The sequence below is a fragment of the Linepithema humile genome, chromosome 5 (genome assembly GCF_040581485.1).
Source record: "Linepithema humile isolate Giens D197 chromosome 5, Lhum_UNIL_v1.0, whole genome shotgun sequence".
NCBI classification, from domain to species: domain Eukaryota; kingdom Metazoa; phylum Arthropoda; class Insecta; order Hymenoptera; family Formicidae; genus Linepithema; species Linepithema humile.
The window spans coordinates 16,374,157-16,393,810 of record NC_090132.1 but is presented as its reverse complement, the minus strand read 5'-3'; the positions used below and the strand labels follow the sequence as shown (position 1 = coordinate 16,393,810).

General features: G+C 29.1%; 4 protein-coding genes across 7 annotated transcripts in view; all 4 read left to right on the top strand.

Moving 5' to 3' along the window:
* The window catches only part of LOC137000118 (mannosyl-oligosaccharide alpha-1,2-mannosidase IA-like), a 298,601-nt gene that overhangs the window by 276,268 nt on the left and 2,679 nt on the right, over nucleotides 1-19,654 (top strand). The gene's annotated exons all lie outside the window — the stretch shown is intronic.
* LOC105669401 (uncharacterized) lies at nucleotides 90-11,630 on the top strand. The gene is made up of 17 exons (XM_067355376.1): nucleotides 90-316; nucleotides 693-812; nucleotides 906-1,023; nucleotides 1,223-1,484; nucleotides 1,690-1,803; nucleotides 1,992-2,082; nucleotides 2,167-2,309; nucleotides 2,533-2,665; nucleotides 2,914-2,955; nucleotides 8,750-8,917; nucleotides 9,044-9,163; nucleotides 9,383-9,500; nucleotides 9,747-10,008; nucleotides 10,191-10,307; nucleotides 10,496-10,586; nucleotides 10,764-10,897; nucleotides 11,211-11,630. Exons 1-17 carry the CDS (start codon nucleotides 173-175, stop codon nucleotides 11,551-11,553), a joined length of 2,520 nt encoding a protein of 839 aa, XP_067211477.1. The 5' UTR covers nucleotides 90-172; the 3' UTR covers nucleotides 11,554-11,630.
* LOC137000112 (odorant receptor 22c-like) lies at nucleotides 2,968-8,761 on the top strand. Of its 3 annotated transcripts, none has more exons than XM_067355901.1 (10): nucleotides 2,968-3,768; nucleotides 3,986-4,141; nucleotides 4,205-4,324; nucleotides 4,473-4,590; nucleotides 4,746-5,007; nucleotides 5,575-5,670; nucleotides 6,073-6,163; nucleotides 7,286-7,428; nucleotides 7,739-7,874; nucleotides 7,936-8,759. In XM_067355901.1, the coding sequence occupies exons 1-10, from the start codon at nucleotides 3,685-3,687 to the stop codon at nucleotides 7,981-7,983; spliced, it is 1,254 nt and encodes a 417-aa protein (XP_067212002.1). In that variant the 5' UTR covers nucleotides 2,968-3,684; the 3' UTR covers nucleotides 7,984-8,759. The 3 variants fall into 3 exon arrangements, 2 of the variants coding, with proteins under 2 accessions (XP_067212002.1, XP_067212003.1); XM_067355902.1 differs by having other exon boundaries at nucleotides 3,011-3,029; nucleotides 7,274-7,428; nucleotides 7,936-8,761; XR_010890409.1 differs by lacking the exon at nucleotides 7,936-8,759 and having other exon boundaries at nucleotides 2,969-3,768; nucleotides 6,126-6,163; nucleotides 7,739-7,870.
* LOC136999985 (uncharacterized) lies at nucleotides 11,780-18,832 on the top strand. Its single transcript, XM_067355374.1, has 17 exons — nucleotides 11,780-12,324; nucleotides 12,618-12,737; nucleotides 12,811-12,928; nucleotides 13,033-13,294; nucleotides 13,375-13,491; nucleotides 13,900-13,990; nucleotides 14,117-14,262; nucleotides 14,532-14,682; nucleotides 16,294-16,443; nucleotides 16,633-16,752; nucleotides 16,868-16,985; nucleotides 17,123-17,384; nucleotides 17,611-17,724; nucleotides 17,893-17,983; nucleotides 18,060-18,211; nucleotides 18,483-18,615; nucleotides 18,694-18,832. The coding sequence occupies exons 1-17, from the start codon at nucleotides 12,178-12,180 to the stop codon at nucleotides 18,739-18,741; spliced, it is 2,340 nt and encodes a 779-aa protein (XP_067211475.1). The 5' UTR covers nucleotides 11,780-12,177; the 3' UTR covers nucleotides 18,742-18,832.

The window sequence follows — 19,654 nt, the reverse complement described above, 5'->3', positions numbered from 1 at the left end:
GCCGCGTATTATCATCATCATAATGCGGAAAATGGATGCAATAAGATTGTGAGAGCTGATAAAATATTCCGTAGGTGGTAGAACCACCAATCTTTGCAAATCTTGCAATCTTTGCAAATCTTGCAATCTTTACAAATCTCTGTGCGCAAAATCGCAGCAACCGCCAATCGAAATGGATTTCTTCGACAATGAATACTACGGGCTCACCCGGCATCTAATGGCGTCGATCGGTCTGTGGCCTTACGAGAAATCAGAACGTCGAGTCATTCGAGTGTTCTGCGTATCTTTCCTTCTCGTTCAGGCCGTACTACTTCAGGTGTCTCTAATCATTGAACCGAATGTCTATAACAAGTGTGCTTTGTAAATTCAAAAGAAATTCTATACGATATTTAAAAGCGGGTTCTTAACTGCAGTTAGATCTGTGTCTATCGAATTTGTGAATCGTAGGATAGGTTGTGAGTGAATGTTCGTGATGATTGTCTCAAGCTCTAAAATTGAAAATAAGTTTTGGGATACTGTCAAATTTTATCTGCGTTTTCAGAAGCTTACATATAATACCAAAATTATCTCTAAGATACAATGATTATGGGTTTGGTGTATAATTGCAGAAACATGATAAACGTTATATTAATATATAATAATTTTTTTATACAAAAGTTTGTATTTGATTTATCTAGGAATTTTGTTTTTAGTTGGCAACATTTATCACGCACGAATATAGTACGACGCTGTTTATCGATGTCTTTTCATTTAATATTCTTTGTATAATTTATGCCCTGAAATACAATATAGTATATTTTAATTTAAATCATGTAAGTCAGTTAAATCGATTTCGAGAGGTTGGAGTTTTAAAGCGACATTTTTAAACGTTCGAAACTTTAAATACTTATTGTTAACAATTATAGGTAAAGCAACTCTTTGATAAAATCCGACGTGATTGGAACTCAATAAAAAACATAGATGAATTGAATATAATACGAAAATATGCATACAAAGCAAGATTCTATACGATTTTCTCTGGCTGTAAGTTAGAAAATCCGATTTTACATATTCGTGTATTCTTGATTATACTTATATTTTATGGAACTAAATTGAAATAATTAAATATTAAATACTGTGAAAGAAAAATCTATGAGATGTTTAAGAATGAATTACCTTTTAAATAATGAAAATATTTACCATTAATTATCCTAAATATCTTTTTAAATATGAATATTTGCAGTGATCGTTTACCCGGGAACATTCGCCTTTATTTTAACGATGTTTATACCTGATGTTCTCGATATTATAGCACCGTTAGACGAACCTCGTCCGCGAAAATTGCCGGCTCAAATAGAATGCTTTGTCGATGAAGAGAAATATTTTTATTTGATCTCGTTCGTATTTACAATATGCGCTTTTTTGGGTATGACGGTACTCATGGCGACGGAAACAATGTATATGATATTTATACAGCACGCTTGCGGACTATTTGAACTTATCAGGTATTGTAAAATTTAATATTTTTCTTAATTAAAAATATTTTTCTAGCATTTAATTCAAATAGGCGTTAAGTATTTTATCGATCGCAAGAGAATTTTATTAATAAAACTTTTTAATTAATATTTTTATTTATTTTTTATTAATTACATTACGATTATAGATTGGAAGTTTCTAATGGCATAAAGATATAATTGTATTTTTATATAGCTATCGCTTGACAGATGCGTTTAATACAAGTTCGTCAAGAACATCAGTACCCTTTAAAAGCAATTTTTACATAAAATTATTAAGTGCTCTTAGCATTCATCAACATTGTTTAGAGTAAGTGCTTGACATGCAATACTTATAATTTGTGCGTAATGTAAGATAGAAAATATATAATTTTAATGACATTTTACAAAATAGTTTTGTAAACGTGAAAAGATACATCTAACTCGCATGTCACTGATAAATACTATACAAGTCAGCTATTTTACTTATAACATAAATTATTGTATTAATGTTTCAAGATTTCTCGAAGATATTCAACATAAATTTGCAACATCCTATTTTGTTCTATGCGGGTTTGGTGTGGCATCGTTGAGCATTAATATGTTTCGCGTGAGTTTGTTTGAAACAGCATCAAATGTAGTGTTTGATAAAACATTATAAATAATTCGATAACATATCGTTTATTAATCACAGCTTTTTCTAGCAATGTCTATGCATGATATGTCCGAAATTATTTTGACCGGTTTATTTGTATACGCTCACTTTTGTTATATATTTTGGATGAACTATTTTGGGCAGGATATAATTGATCACAGTGAATGGTTTTTTCAACAAATGTGAGTATATCTTGGATACTATGCAAATCTTTGCTTTCCAAAATATATGTATGTACATATATCTTGCATATTACAAAACGCGTCTGAAAGTCTGACAGAAAAAAGTAATTTTATATATTTGTAATTAGTAAAAGTTTCTGTTATTAATTTATCAAATAATAGTTATATGAAAATAATCTGTTTAAATAATTTTCCGAATTAGTGATTTTAATTGTATGTATAGATGCAACACTCAGTGGTATATAGCGCCGCTACATATTCAAAAATTATTACTTATTACATTACAACGCAGTATGAAGAATAGCAGTCTTGTTATTGGCAGTTTATTTGTTCCGTCATTAGAAGGTTTTGCCACGGTAATATTGCATATATATTGTATTAACAAATTTTAATTGATCGATTATGTAAAAAATTATTTTTAGTTTGTTTTTTTTTAATGTATTTATAAAAATAAATAATTTAATGTTTTAATAAGAAAAAACGATATTTTACTAAGAATATAAAAAAATTTAAGAAAATATAATTTTACAAAAGAAAACATAGGAAACATATTACTTAATTAAAATAAAATAATGTTAGAATGTGAAAAAAATTTTTGTTTTAGCTCTCCAGCATGTCAATGTCTTATTGCATGGTCTTATATTCAGTTCGTATATAATTATACAATACATTTACATTTATACGATAAATGTAACTATCAGCACAAAATTATATGAAAATGTAAGTACAGTAGCACTATCAGTAAGAATAAAAAATTGGATTATTTAATTAGACAAATAAAAGTATAGCAAAAAACGATAGAGATAATTATTTTATATAATTTTTAATGTAATGTAAAAATATTTTTTTAAAAACAATCTACAGTTCAGGAAATCTGACAGTAAGATATACAATTTTATATGATAAAATTTTATTACTAACATTTTTTTATTTAAACAATAAAAATTTTTATAAATGATCTATTATTTTGTACTTGTTATTGCACAATTCTAAAAATTTACCTTAAAAGTTGATAAAAATTATATTTGCAAATATTTCAAACAACACAAATAATTTACATGCATCTCGAAGAATACAATATAACCTTTCAAAAATGTTGAAAATTTGCGGCATTATGTAAAAGCATCAAAATGATAGCATAGAAACACAACGACTATGCAGCGAATATGCAGATTCTGTTTATAGTATAAGAATCTATACCAGCCGGCAGTTGAAAGAATAGTGAAATATAATACAAACAGTCAAGTGCATTGCGTCTTCGTCAGAAGAAAAGTACAGTAGTTGTTTGTGAATTATTTATGCTTCATAGATACGATCGAAATTCCATAACGTATCATTAAGTTAATAGATGTAGATTTTCCACGCCGTTACTGAAATGTTCCGACTCGCTTTTATCGTTCAACTTCATTTTTTTTATCCATTGTATAGAGGGTTTGGAAAACATATATATCATTATTTGGTAATGTTAGATAATATTACCAAATAATTTTTTCGTTCTACATATATCCTCCTCGTGAAGATAATAGCTATATAGCTATATAGCTATGTAGCTATATAGCTATATAGCTATTATCTTTACGAAGGGGATATATGTAGGACGAAAAAATTATTAAATGAGGAAAAAGGGGAGAAAAGAAACCGTAAAGATGCTTTTCATGCATACAGATGTGTTTTAGCTTTTCGCGAGAATGGATGTGTACGACGATCGATTCTACGGGTTCACTCGACGTTTCATGATTTCTGTTGGGCTTTGGCCTTATCAGAATCCAAATTACAGAAAAGCTATATGGGTATTTGTATCCATGGTTTATATACAGGGTATAATATTTCAGGTAAAGGACGCTTATATACTAGTCAGCCTTCACTCGTATGTACCTTAATAATATTGTTTACAGTATATGACTTTCATTACACGTCAGTACAATTTGAAATTGTTCATTGAGTTAATGTCTTTCAACACTTTATTATTTTTTTTCATCGTAAAATATAATACGATTTATATGAACTTCAAAAACGTAAGTTGAAAAATTCTTTTAATTATTACAATGAAATCTGTACATTAGCAATTTTTTATTATATTAGCAATTTTATGATATTGATGTTTCTTAACAATCACTGGTTAAAGAAATATATTTTTCTTACTCGTAGTTTTTTTTATCACAGGTGAAATTTTTATTGGAACAAATTAATTCTGATTTTATTGCGCTAACGGATACCCAAGAAATTAAAATAATACAAACATACGCTTCTAAAGGAAGAATGTATACTGTTTATTCCGGAAGTTAGTAAGATAATGTTTACGTTTATTTCAATATACTATCAGACCTGATTATTTCGCATAACTTAATGTGGAACAATCAGGCGTATTAATTAAATATTTGCAGTACGAACTCAACAAACCGACGCTCAAAATAAATTTCTTTTCAATTATTTCAGTGTTCGTTTATTTAGGCGTATTAACTTTTCTCTTGACATTATTTGTACCAGACATCCTCGATTTTGTAAAACCGCTTGATGAACCTCGTCTACGACAACTACCCACTCCAATAGAATGTTTTATTGATCAACAAAAATACTTTTATGTAATAGTGTCTGACATATGTGTGATCGGTATCGTAGGGAGCACAACGTTAATGGCGAGTGAAACAATGTTCTTGATAGTAATACGGCATGCTTGCGGGTTATTTACAATTGCAAGGTAAACAGCTGATCAGAAAGATGTGTATTTTAAGTCATTTTTTGCTGTAATTTACCAATTGCTTGTGAGATCTTATTTTGGCAAAAAAGTAATACATATAGAATTTCGATTAATTTAAAAACTTTTTTAGATTTATTTACAATAAAACGTTTTGAGTACCTACATTGATTAAAATTTTTCAAAATGTTCGTTATATTTATTTTTTAAAGGGAAATGCAGATGCAACGATACTTTATAATTCTTTTCGTTGCGTTATAAATATGCTATTATATATCGCATATTTTACATACATTTATTTTACATACATATATTATTAATAAAATTATTTTTATTTTATATGTTGTAAAGAATAATAAAAAAATTACGAAAATTATTTTTAATTACACATTTTATTATTTTTTAAAATTAATGATTAATAATATACTAGAATTGCATTTGAACATTGAATAAACATTTAACTTTTTCGGCACGTACATCAGGCCGCGGCTCTTCGCCCTTTTCCTTTTTTATAAAAATGTTATCCGTTTAAACAATATTTTACTTAATATGTTATTCAAATATTTACAGTTACCGCATAAATCATGCATTTGACGATTACAAAAATGAATCTGTTATTAAAGCAAAATTAATACGCGCTATAAGAATTCATGGACGATCTTTAGAGTACGTATCTTGATTTTTGTATTTTTAATATTTTTATTATATTAAATCTGATTGCTTAGACGTATCGTATTTATATTTCGATCAAAAATGCATATTAATAAAAATTTAAGAATGTATGATTACGATATTAACCAATACATATTTTTGTCAAAAGTTTTATATGAGGTAAGTCAAAAAGTAAAGAAACATTAAAAAATTGAACTTTTTAAAAAGTTTCTTGACTTGTTTACTTTCCTCATAATTCTATAACGACAATTTTAATAGCGAAAAATTAATTGGTTGTTTCTATTAGTTATTAACTACATTAGTTGTTTGTAATATATATTTTTAAATAGCAAAGCAAAATAATTTCTTTTCATGTATTTATCATACTATTGGACATCATCATGTTAAATGTTGAAGATTCATAAAATTTGTGAATTCCTGTTTTTCTTTATACTATTTGCTTGTCGCAGGAATTGGCGTGCTCTCTCTAAGTGTCAATTTGTTACGAGTAAGTAATATTTGTTTTTTTTTGTTATTTAATACTTTCACGCTTAAATTGGTTATATTTCAAAATTGTTGAATTATGTTTAATAATAGTATATTTAATTTTCTTTAATTTATCATTGTGTATTGTTTTGTTAAATAGTAAAAAATTTATATTGCGAAAAATCTGTTTTATGTACATTTAAGTCAGTGCTCGGAATTAGTCTGAACATTTCAGCCGATTTCCGTGGTATACACCTCCTTTCCTCTTCTTACCGCGCGCGCCGCAGCCGCTAGGGCCAGCGCCGCCGAGCGTTAGGAGCGACACTATCTGATTATGAGTGGGTTCTTCTCCCTATTTATTAAAATTTAAAAAAATGTATTAAAATTTATTAAAAATAAATTTTTTATTTTTAAATTTATTAAGTGGAAATATTTCAATAGATTTCTATGTCACCCATGAGGTACTAATACTGACACGTTTTTCAAAAAGTGGTTTTTATCTACATTATTGCATCAATTGTTCATTCTCATAAAAGGCCAAGAAAATCTAATTAAGAAAATCTCTTTTATATATATTTTTTTTTAAATTAAGAATTTATTTTTATCTTTAGTGGAATAGGTCTACGGGGGAAACCACTTAAAAAAAAACGCGTCAGCATTAGTATCTCATGGGTGACGTCAAAATCTATTGAAATATTTCCACTTAATAAATTTAAAAATAAAAAATTTATTTTTAATAAATTTTAATACATTTTTTTTAATTTTAATAAATAGGGAGAAGAACCCACTCACAATCAGATAGTGTCGCTCCTAACGCTCGGCGGCGCTGGCCCTAGCGGCTGCGGCGCGCGCGGTAAGGAGAGGAAAAGAGGCGTATACCACGGAAATCGGCTGAAATGTTCAGACTAATTCCGAGCACTGATTTAAGTGATTAAGTTTTGTATAATTTATGAATTACACGCGTAACTATATTACAGTAAGTGTGAAATTATTAAGATGTACAAATGGATGCATGATGTCTGTATGCTTTTGCTCAACTTCCAGTGATGCATAAAAAAAAAGAAATGTAGACTTTTCGCTAGATGCAATGGACTTTTATATATTTATACATCTATTTGTAAATACAGTCTAGGATTTGTTTCAGTTGTTTCAAGCAATCGAGAGTAAAATAACTGTCGACATATATGTGTCTGCTTTATATGTTTGTACTCATTTTAGTTACATATTTTGGGTGAATTATTTTGGACAAGACTTGTCTGATCATAGCGAAAAAATCTTTAAACAAACGTGAGTATCGTGAAAATAGAAATATAAAAAATAGAAATAATTAATTATTCATGTATTAAATAATCTCCATCTTTTTTATTCAAAATAATATTTTGCTTCTTTTGTAATATTAAAATTGAATATTAATTAATAGGCAGCTTGAGTGATGTGGCAATACATTTATAAAGAATATTTATTAAAAGCTTAAATCTTTATATTTGTTTAAAAAGAAAGCATTATTGTCATATCAAAATGTTTCTATACGAGGCTATATTAAAATTTAGAACACGAATGAAAAAATAAGTATATTTATTTTTATTTAAATATTTAGATACAACACACGGTGGTACAAGGCTCCTCTGCGTACTCAAAAATTGTTATTTATTATATTACAAAGATCATCGAAAACGTGTACCGTTGATTTATTTAGCAGTTTACAAAATGCGTCGATGGAGGGTTTTGCTTCGGTAATAATTTTACAAATTTATGTATAGCGTAAAAGAACAATATAACGGAAACTATTTTCAGATCGTTAGTTTATCAGTGTCTTACTTTACGGTGTTGTATTCGATGTGAATATGATGTAGTAGATGACGAAAGCAGGCTCAATAGTTATGAGATTAAAGAGATTAAAAGAAGGATTCATTCTGTTTCTTGTCGACTGATTTAAACAAAAGTTTTAGCAAACTCCAAAAATACAATTGCATTCGATATATAATACGTATCAAAATACCTAAATTATATCCTATTCAGCTAAAAAAGAGTCGCTACAAGCGATTCGTCTATTAACGGGAACAACTGTCACAACAACACGTTTCAACTTGTTACTTTTGTTGTATTAGAATCAATTTAATATAGGCATTTTTTAAATTGCAACACAAGACAGTTGTTTCCGTATACAATAGATTTCTTGTTAGTATTTAGAATATTTTTTTTTATTATTAAACTTAACAAAAGACTCATTGATTTATTCACAAATGGTTGAAAATATCTGTTCTATCAAGAGAGAATTATAGCAAAGACTACAGAACAACTACGAGAATATAACTAACCAAGCACTGTACTTCAAGTTACACGCTTGCCTTTACTTCAGATACAAAGAAATTTACAGCTATTGTACGGTGTGAAAAAGAACACCCGGGGATATAATCTAACAGTAATTTATTTAATTATATTATTTTCTCTTATTTACGATAATATGCTGTTGTAAAGAACACATTGCTGTTTCAATTTCTGACTTTTAAGTAATTTTTCCTTTTTTTTTTCATCGCACTATAATAACTTTATGTATAGTATAAAGCGAGCACAATTATTTTATTTTCCTCTTGGCTGCGGTTGAAAATTTGTCCTCAGTTACGTCGCAAAAATGGACTTTGATGGTAGTCGATACTACACGATTAATCGATTGATGTTATCGTCTATCGGGCTATGGCCATATCAGAACTCATGGTCCATCCGAATTCAAAGATTTTCTTGCTTAGTTTGTTTTATAACTTGCATAATATTTCAGGTATCGTTAAATGTTCTTTTTATTGAATGAGGATAATGCAATTACTGCAAGTTGTGTATTATTTTTACATCTATTTATCTAATATCATAATTATATTATATATATATATACCGAGCAACTTTTTAGTTACTCACATTCGTCACATACGAATACAATTTGAATCTTCTACTTGAAGTTTTGTCATCTACGATTCCTTGTTTTATTGCCATCTTAAAATATGTTGCATATTGCGTGAAAACGGAATCGGTAAGTCATATTGATTGCTACAATATTATTCGATATTTTTAATACTATACGATTGATTTGCAAAACTCGTTAGATTCTTAGAAAATTAATACTGTACATTTTTTAAGTAAAGCATCGCGATAAGCTTAAGATAAATTTCAAAATGAGTGAATATACAATAATTTAAGGATTAAGCATTGTCATACTTGTAGAGATAACGTAAATTATATTCAATCGTAGATGAGAAAGCTAATGGATATGATAAAATACGATTGGAACTCGTTAAAAAATAACATGGAGTATCAAATAATTCAGAAATATACGTATATTGGAACACTTTACGCACAGTTATTTGCACGTAAGATATCCGCGAAACTTTATTAATTTATAAATTAATAAGTATCAATATTACATAAATCAACATTATTTACTCGAAAGATGCTAAATTTCAAAGTTTGCATTCATTACTATTTGTCAGGAGCATAAAGTTATCGACTTTGAAATTAACTAAGAAGTTTTTTATACTAATTTGTTTTAATTATTTTAATCGTAACATTTTATTTCATTGCGTCAATCAGTGTTGAATTCATATTAATAATTACAGTAATTACCTGTACTTTTCCGTTGTTCTTCGGTTTCGCACATCTTGTACCAAATCTTCTCGATCTCGTGATGCCGCTGAATCAGTCTCGTCCACATCAGATCTTAATTTTAGTCGAGTATTTCTTTGATATCGATAAGTATTTTTATGTTGCTGTTTTGCATTTGGTCGTGGTCGTTTTTGTACTTCAAATTACATTGATGTCTACCACGTCTATATATGTAACATATGTACAGCATGCGTGTGGAATGTTTGAAATTGCTAGGTGAGAAAAGATACAAACTTGACAACACACAATAGCTTTGAATCTTATTTCTAATTTGAATATATTATTATTAAAAATTATGCAAATATGTTCAACATCAAATCACTATCAAATTCTGTGTCGAAAATGTTAGCCGCGTTTCTCCCGAGATCTTCTTGCAATATAATTTTATATTCTTTCAGCTATCGCATTGAACATGCATTAGACGATTGTGAAAAAGACGATGTGATTTCTGGAAGATGTTGCACAGCTTGCACCAGAATAATCAGTGCCGTCAACGTTCACAGACGAGCAATCGAGTCGGTATTTTCTCATCGTGTAATTCAGGATTTAAATATCATTCATATCTTTCTTCGAATTTAATCATGTGTGGTAATTTTCTCGCGTGTTTTTTCGTGATATATTTATTTATCCTATTTTCAAAATTCCCAGAACACAACGAAATATCGTCGAGTGATCTATATAACACATTTTCTCGTTGTTAAAGGTTTTTCGAATTTATGAAGGATACTTTTGTAATAATGTATTTCTTTCTACTGCTTTTCGGTATGGCATCTTTAACTATCAGTCTATATCGCGTGAGTAAGATTATATATTTTTCGAAATGAGGTAAGATCGGAATGATAAGATTTTTCGTAATAATGACAAGAAATCATTACCAATATAAGTTCCAATATATAAGTTCCAAAAATATACATTTAACACAAAGATTTGATTTCTCGCTAGTCTTTTTCTACATTTTTGAAATATTTTAGGCGGTAACCACGGAAGGAATTGTTGAAAATATCATACCCATAATAAACATGTCTGTTCATTTGTTTTATTTCTTTTTTGTTAACTATTCGGGGCAAAAGATATTGGATCACAGCAATAATTTTGCCTGGAGAATGTGAGTAAATTAATATTTATGAATACGTGTTTTGAATTATGCTATAATTATAATTCGCATTGCACACAAAGTACAACAGTTTTAGTTCATATTACACTAGCACTGAAATTTTTACTAAATAAAAATTATTAAAAATTATTAATTATTATGATACAAAAATTACATTAAAAAAATTTTTTAACGCTTGAAGACATAATTAAAAATTGTAATTTGAAAAACATGCACAATATAAATGCGGCATGTGATGTTTAATTTATTTATGCACATCATACAAATATTTGTTTTCATTATGTTAATAATAATTAATTTTTAGATATAATTCTAAGTGGCACATGACATCGTTACATACGCAAAAATTGATATTATTTATAATGCAAAGAAGTATGAAAAGTTGTATGCTGCTCGTAGGTGGTATTTATGTCGCATCGTTAGAAGGTTTTGCCACGGTAATTATTTTCGTTTCTTTAACATGTGGTATTACCTTTAACATGTGCGTCATCTTCTTTGCGGACGGTCTTTTCGTTCTAGGCTATGAGCACGTCCACATCCTACTTTATGGTAATTTATTCAACAATGACGTGAACGAGAATTTCTTGCAATCTGTATTACGCAAAGGAATGAAATTTTTAATATTTGTGACATATTCCACAGAATGATAAGACATCACGAAAAATATATTTTGTCTGTCTTCTATGTGTACTAAATAATATAAATATATCATTTATTTCAATCACTACGTTTCTTAACTTAACGAAACACGCCAATTATATTAATCAAGCATAATTTTAATTATCTATAATTAATATAGTTTTGTAAATTTCTATTGCCCGTGCAAGTAGAGAACTCTTTCTATTATTGCGGATAAGGTTGCGAAGTGTTATGTACGACAAACAAGATGATACTAACAGTTGGACAGAGCCAAATGGAGCGTAATGGTAACTGCGCTTGCGTGGGTAGCAAATGAAATGGGAAAATGCCAAGAGAAACACTTTGAAGTTCATGGTGAATAGAATGTTGCATAATTTACATAATTGCCGGCACCGGCGACCGTTCTCATCGTGTTGCGAATATAGCCTTTATTTTGTCGCTTTTTTCTCGCCTTGTATAACCGACCGTTAAATTGAATTTTGCGACATTCAATAATGGTTAAAATTATAGAAGGAAATTTTCCAAAAAGAAAAGGGAAGTAATATTTAATAAAGGGTGCTGCTGAATGACAGAGCGAAGAATGCCGAAGCGTCTTTCCGAAAGAACAGACGTGCGATAAACTTCGAACAGGAATGGAACATTTATTTGGACATCGATATTATAAAGCGTATCGATTTTGTTTATTGTCGCTCGGTTTATGGCCGTATAAAGATTCATTTCTTAACAAAATCCAAGTGAGTGTTTGGGCTATCATATTTCTATCTTCGATAATTGTTCAGGTAATAGCAAGAGAATTTTAAAAGCGCTAAGTAAACATACATAGAATATTGATACGCTATTATGATCTTATTTTTAATAATTATGTCGCAATATAACATCCATATTGTCTTACGCTATATATATATTAATATTTTATTTTAAGAGATTAGTGAAATGTTTAAAGAGTAATGCAATATTTTTTAATTTATATAAAAACAATGTACTCTCATCGTTGTCTTGATTGATAAAGGAAGAAAACGTTTCGACAGTTTGACAACATAAAAATACGTTAAAAATACTTTATTGGTTTCAGTTGTTAAAATTATTTACAATGGAATACAATCTCGAACTTGTATTGATTGATCTGTCATTAGCTCTTCCTTTTATGGTTTATTTTACGAAATATAATACTTTTTGCATACAATCTCAAAAAGTAAGTTATTACATGAAGTTAACTCGCCGAGTTAAATCTTTTTTTCAATAATCAGTTGTAATGCATGAAGTAGATCAAAGAAATAATGGGACAAATTGAAAATGATTGGACCGCGTTGAAAGATGGACAAGAAATTAAGATAATAAGAAAATATGCCAAGTCTGGACAAAAATATATGTATGGTCTTGCCGGTAGGAAATCGAATCAAAACGATACGATTAAAAGTATTTTGTCGAATGAGTGACGGTTGTGCGTGATTTCTTATAGAGTAGCTGAAGATATCTCGTGATTTCAGGCCTAGCTGGACCCAGTACGATATGTTTCATTTTAATGCCTTTGGTGCCAGATGTTCTTGATGTTCTCGCGCCGCTAAACGAATCCCGCTCGCGATATCTGCCATTCGTAACCGAATACTTTCTCGACGAAGAAAAGTACTTTTATTTGACATTTTTTCACATGAACACAGTGGTTCTCATAGGAATCACGACTGTGGTATGCACGGAGACGTTTTTCTTTGCGTGCGTTTATCACATTTGTGGCATGTTTAAAATAATTAGGTAAGATAAATTGATTCAAATTGACAAAAAGAATGATTTTAATAATCACATACGACTATCGGTATTCATAACTGTTACAGTTATCGAATAGAGCATGTATTGGATGAGAATATCTCAATGCTAACTGCAGCGGATAAAGAAAATGCAATTCACATGAAAATTATTAATACTGTAAAGATCCATAACAAAACTATCAAGTCAGTGATTTACTACTTTCATGGATATTAATATTGTTGTGAACAACAGTAAAATTATATGTGGACTCTTGTAAACTTTGCATGATTTTCTCTTTTTTAACTATTTTAAAGAAATTTTAAATTAGATCTCATTTTTGCACAAATTTTATGGAATCGATATTATATAAATTGAAGTAAAAAAATTTAAATAAGCATTATTAAATAATTTTATTGCATACTTTATAAATATTTTTATTATTTTTATTTGTTGTATAGGCATTGTTACAACTATACGACATTTTCAATGTTTATTTATTCTCATAATTTTAATTAATTTGTGATGGTGCAGACGTTGTGCGGCATTTTATCATAAAGTTTTGCACATATTCGACAGAAATGTTCTTAATAAGAATTTCTTTTTTGTTAAAGATTTTTTGAATACTTAGGATCTACACTTTCGCTCTCCTATTTCTTTATAATTATTCTGGGTGTAGCTTCTTTGAGCATTAACTTATTCCGCGTAAGTAAATAATAAATTTATCAAATATGTTAGTATTCTAATCACAATACTCTCATTTATGTATTTATTTCGGCGTTAGTATGATAAAAACCTTGAATTCAAATCCAATTTTTTAACGCGCTTCAGGTTTTTAGAATGGTCAATGTGCCAGATCAACGGAAAACTGCTGTACTATTTATGATATTTGTAATTGCTCACTTTTATTATATGTTTGTATGCAACTACATGGGACAGAAAATCACAGATAACAGTATGGAAATCTGTAGAAAAACGTGAGTTTGTGATTTGAAATGGAGATTCCCGCGATCCATCAATGTGTAATTAAACATTATATCATTTTGATATTTGCAATTGTTTTTAATTTCACTACAAGTGAGCCTTTATATGTCAAAAATCAACGGAAAAATAACAAATTACTAAAGTTAATCAGCGTTAAAAAATGAATAAGATACTTTAATCGTGTTTAAATATGCTGAATGTAACAACAAATAGTTCTTTATACAATAACGCAAAGTACATTTGAATATTGTGACAATTCTAGATACGATACACAGTGGTACACGACGTCTATACAAACACAAAAGTTACTATTGTTCGTGATGCGAAGAAGCATGAAATCCTGTAAACTCATCATGGGCGGTATTTACACAATGTCATTGGAAAGTTTTACTACGGTAATTTGTGCGACGGGTGTATGACAATAAGGTTTATTTCTAGTTTGTCGTAAAATAACAAATTTATTTTCTCAGCTTGCGAGTATGTCTCTATCTTACTTCACGGTAATTTATTCTATGCAGTAATGAGACTCATGAAAAAGACGGAAATATAGCAGCCGGTAGTGATATCTACTCGAAGATAATGATTCTCTCTCTCTCTCTCTCTCTCTCTCTCTCTCTCTCTCTCTCTCTCTCTCTCTCTCTCTCTCTGAAAATATTTTATACCAGATTGAACTGGATATTTTATGCCAGATCAATAAACATCATTTGCTATTAAATCAATAAATTTTTTTTATAAATACTGTATCAATAAACAGCATCTCGCAATCTCATGGTTTCTCTCTCTTCTCATTATACGTCACATTTAGATCGATATTACTATTGCCTTAAATACGTTACAGTAAAGCAACATTTTAAATACTAAAGCATAAAAATGAATAAAATGTACATTAATGTTAAAATGTACTATCAAGTACATTAAAAGCACTCGGGTATTCCTACCACTTTATAAAAGCATTTATTACATTCTTAATTTTTTCATTTTTTCTTGGATGTTAGATGGAAATTGGCGTTCCCACTCCATCTACTAGTTTCCATCTAATATCCAAGAAAAAATGGAAAAATAAAGAATGTAATAAATGCTTTTGGAAAGTAATGGGAATACCTGAGTGGATAACTTTCAATGCTCTTGATTGTACATTTTATTTAACCAACAAAAATTGTTATTAATCGTGAAAATCTTAACAATATGAAATCGCTTTTGTAGATTTCAAGTATGTCTTATTTCACAATATTGTGTTCTACGCGGTGATTAGATGAAGGAAGATATTTGAGTAAAAGTGGTATTATAAATTATAATAATACAATATTAACTTATACTATGTTTATGCAATAATTTTGACACTAATTATTTTTATTATTAAGAAATCTAATTGAAATATATTGCATTAATCCATTTAAAATAGAATTATGCGAGTTATATATATAATATGCAAAATATAATTTTTTTTTTATCTTAAAGCAAACTTTATAAGTATCGCATTATAAAGATGTGATAGCTATACGTGAAACATAAACTTCATTATTAAGAATGCGGTTATAGAGTGAACATTATTGCATATATACATCTCTTTTTTGAATAAACGAAATGCACTTCACTTTATGTATTTTACATTATCACCGACTCTCCGCCACCAAGTCGTAGAACTAAATCGAGCTATAAGAATAGATGTTACTCCCAGGACGTATCAAATGTGAATGTAACGTGTTTGGACAGCATAGGATGTTCCATTTGTTATTGTGTTTGCATTAGTAGGGAAAAAATATCGTTATATTCGTCGCGTGTAGCTATAGAACATATAATTTACATAATTTAGGTAGGGCAATTTTGTTTATCACAAATAATGGATTTATAAGCGAGCTCGATAAAATAGAAGACCAAAGATGTTATACTTATAGCACCGCAATTTCGAATAATTGCAATTCAACTGTGGAAACTAAAATAACCCAAGGCTTTAATAAAATATGCTACGAATGGTCAAGAAAATTTATTTAGAGCCGAGTGAATAAACGTATGTGGACTATTGAACGAACATGGACTTTATAGGAAATCGCTATTATAATATACATCGCATTCTTTTGTCTTTAGTTGGTTTGTGGCCATATCAGGATTCGAAAATGAAGAAGATTCAAAGAGTCATTTCTTCCATTATTCTTGTATCTTCTGTTGCAGTTCAGGTAAACATGCAATACCGTTAATGAGATAGCAAAAAAAATAATAAGGTATTTAGTCTCATAAAATATAATAGATTATCGATATATATTATCGATAAAATGAGCAACTTTAAATTCAATTTTTAAATAGAATTATACATTAAAATTAGCGATAAATTTGTTGAAATTAAAACTTACAATAATTATTTTCAGTTAGTAAAATTTCTCACGACCGAGTGCAACCTGGATCTTTTAGTCAAGATTCTGTCAATTGCAGCACCATGCATGGCATTTGTCATAAAATATGTTTCTTTTTGCGTCGGTGCTGAAACAGTAAGTCAATAATGATTACGTTCCAGGAATAAAATTTGTACAATATATTTCTTATCGATCGTAACGATGGCGCGCTTTATTTCGGTTCTATTAATGGAGTTTAAAAAATCTATAGGTGAGAGATCTCATGGAAAATGTTATGAGTGATTGGAATTTGTTGAAAACCGAGGTTGAGTTTGAAATTATAAAAAAACATTCCAATTTTGGACGATTATATGTAATATTTTTTGCACGTAAGAAATTATTCTTTCTTATTCGCGGCATTTCAAATTTTCTGAACAAACTTATTCTTCTTGAACATTGGAAGTTAGCATAATTTGATTGATATTTAAAAATACACGGAAATTATTATTGTTTGTCATACTTTTAGTGAGTGCGTACTCTGCTTTATTTATTTATATGATGATTCAATTTGTACCAAATTTCCTCGACATCATATCACCACGAAACGAATCACGACTGCACAGCATACCGATAACTGCAGAATATTTTGCCGATCAACAGAAATATTATCTTCCAATTTTATTGCACATCGATATAATAGCTCTTGTAGGATTCACCACCATTATGTCGACCGAGACTTTATTTGCAGCGTATATTCAACATGCCATAGGAATGTTTGCAATTGCCAGGTAAACATTGAATTAAATTAAAATTTTTTTTTTGTATTTTTTTATGTACGGCGGCATCACATTGCACATTGAATAGAAAATGTAAAAGTAAAATCGTTTTAAAACTGTTTTATTTGTATAATAGGTATTAATTTTTTTACTTTGTGATTTTCTATATTAAACGGAGATCTACTTAATTTTTATGTAATAGAAAGAGAGTAAGTCCGTTAATTTATTCGGTTCTTAGTTACAGAATAGAACATGCATTTGACGATATGTTGGGCATAAATGTATCGAGAAAAAATTGTTCGTACTGTAGAAAAGTAACAAGTGCTGTAAGCGTTCACAGGAGAGCTATTAAGTTTGTACTTTTCACAAAACTTGCACTTGTTTTATACTACAAACTCTTTTAATCTGTATTTTTTTACAACAAACATATGCATACTTAGTAATTAATAAGCTGAAAATATTATGCGTTTGTAAAACTTATTATAAAAATCAATAATTTTTAAAATTTATTTTATTTAAGATTCACCGAGTTTTTAAGATCTGGTTTCGTCATTTCGTACTTTTTCTTAATTTGCTTGGGAGTTATCTCTTTTACTGCTAATTTAATACGCGTAAGTCTGTTGTTTTACAGAATTGTGTAAGAATAATTATGGTAAGAGTATAAAGCATAACTGATTTCTATCGCAGCTTTTTTTAGTTACACAATCTGGATGTCTGAACAATTTAGAAGAATTTATTATTGTCACATTATTAGTTCTCAGTCATATTTCTTATATGTTTTTTGGCAATTATGTTGGTCAGCAATTAATAGATTATAGCACAAATGTGTTTCACAAAACGTAAGTACTGAAACTGAACGGATTTAAAATATGTTCCTGTAACAATGGAAATATTTGAGATATGCGTACATGAGATCTACAAATATTTTTAAAAATTTAATCGCATATCTAAAAAAAGAGAGATAAAGAAATGAAAAAATAGCTTGCTTTATTTATCTATATATCAAGTATTACATAATAAAAAAAAAGATTTACTATCTCAGCGATTTAAAAAGATAAAATGTAGAATATAAAAAGATTACTATAAAAATTTATATATATTTATTCATAGATATGTGTCGCAATGGTATATCGCTCCATTGCATGCACAAAAGTTACTATTATTTATGATGCAACAAAGCATCAGAGGTACCGCCATGACTGTGGGAGGTATATTTGTTCCATCGTTGGAAGGTTTCGCGACGGTAATAGACCATTTGACCTATTCCTATAATGAAATTTAGTTGCTCCCGTTTTAATACAAAATAGGTTTCTCGTTTCAGATCACCAGTATGTCAGTTTCATACTTCACAGTAATTCGTTCTATTTAATAATATAATATCAGAGTTGCGATTATAGCATCAATTATATACAGTAGTACGCATCTTTATCGAAAAATATAAATTTCAGAGCACATTTCTTGTATGAAATAATAATAAATGAGAGCTTTAAAAAACTGTATTAATCTGTAAATACCATAAATCAGCTAGCTATATTTCTAATAAAAATTTTAATCGTTATTTGTTTTATCTTTTGATCGTAATTACGATGTGGCTACGATGAGAAAAGAATAATCAAATGTGTAGTTTGATCGACATAAATGTTGTGTAGTATTAGTATTCCTAACTTATTGGATGACAAGTCTGGATAGTAACGTGATTTTATCAAATATATCGTGTATTGTCTCGTGATTATGGCATTTAGCGATGCTAAAAAGCGTAAAAAGCAACAATATCCAATATATCCATCGCACATTCAAAGTAGCGTAAATACACGCGCTAATCTGATATAACTTTGAGCAGCGATGTGAACACTTTATGTTACAGCTTATCAGCTTGTCGCTGTCTTACTTCATGGTAATTTATTCTGTGCGTTGATAGTGTGTACCGTCACAAAGAAAGTTGTAGCTAATTTGCATTAATTTTGCGCGGAGACGCGATCAACCAACAGTTCTGTTTTGAAACGCCGGATGTTGTAATTAATGCCATTCATTTGCGAAACTCGTCAGCTGACAGCATTAGATTATCGTGCTACATATGCAGCACGATAACGTAAAAATAATATATATAATAATATCGATACGGTTTTATATTAATGTTAATAAAATAAAAGAACAGCATAGAGAACATTAAAACAATAAACGTGACATGATTTATAATCGATATTTACAAAGAACGATTACAATATATTCGCATAATTTGTATAATATGAAGCATCACGCAATGAGAGAAAAATGCTTTAAAG

Excerpts from the sequence above, each read along its gene's own strand:
- LOC105669401 (XM_067355376.1), top strand. The coding sequence starts at position 173 with ATGGATTTCTTCGACAATGAATACTACGGGCTCACCCGGCATCTAATG. Across the intron at positions 1,804-1,991 it reads ATTCATCAACATTGTTTAGA|ATTTCTCGAAGATATTCAAC; the intron begins GTAAGTGCTTGA and ends TAATGTTTCAAG. Across the intron at positions 10,308-10,495 it reads GTTCACAGACGAGCAATCGA|GTTTTTCGAATTTATGAAGG; the intron begins GTCGGTATTTTC and ends TCGTTGTTAAAG.
- LOC137000112 (XM_067355901.1), top strand. The coding sequence starts at position 3,685 with ATGTTCCGACTCGCTTTTATCGTTCAACTTCATTTTTTTTATCCATTG. Across the intron at positions 3,769-3,985 it reads AACATATATATCATTATTTG|CTTTTCGCGAGAATGGATGT; the intron begins GTAATGTTAGAT and ends GATGTGTTTTAG. Across the intron at positions 5,671-6,072 it reads ATTCATGGACGATCTTTAGA|ATTCATAAAATTTGTGAATT; the intron begins GTACGTATCTTG and ends TAAATGTTGAAG.
- LOC136999985 (XM_067355374.1), top strand. The coding sequence starts at position 12,178 with ATGGAACATTTATTTGGACATCGATATTATAAAGCGTATCGATTTTGT. Across the intron at positions 13,991-14,116 it reads TGAGCATTAACTTATTCCGC|GTTTTTAGAATGGTCAATGT; the intron begins GTAAGTAAATAA and ends AACGCGCTTCAG. Across the intron at positions 18,212-18,482 it reads ACAAATGTGTTTCACAAAAC|ATATGTGTCGCAATGGTATA; the intron begins GTAAGTACTGAA and ends ATTTATTCATAG.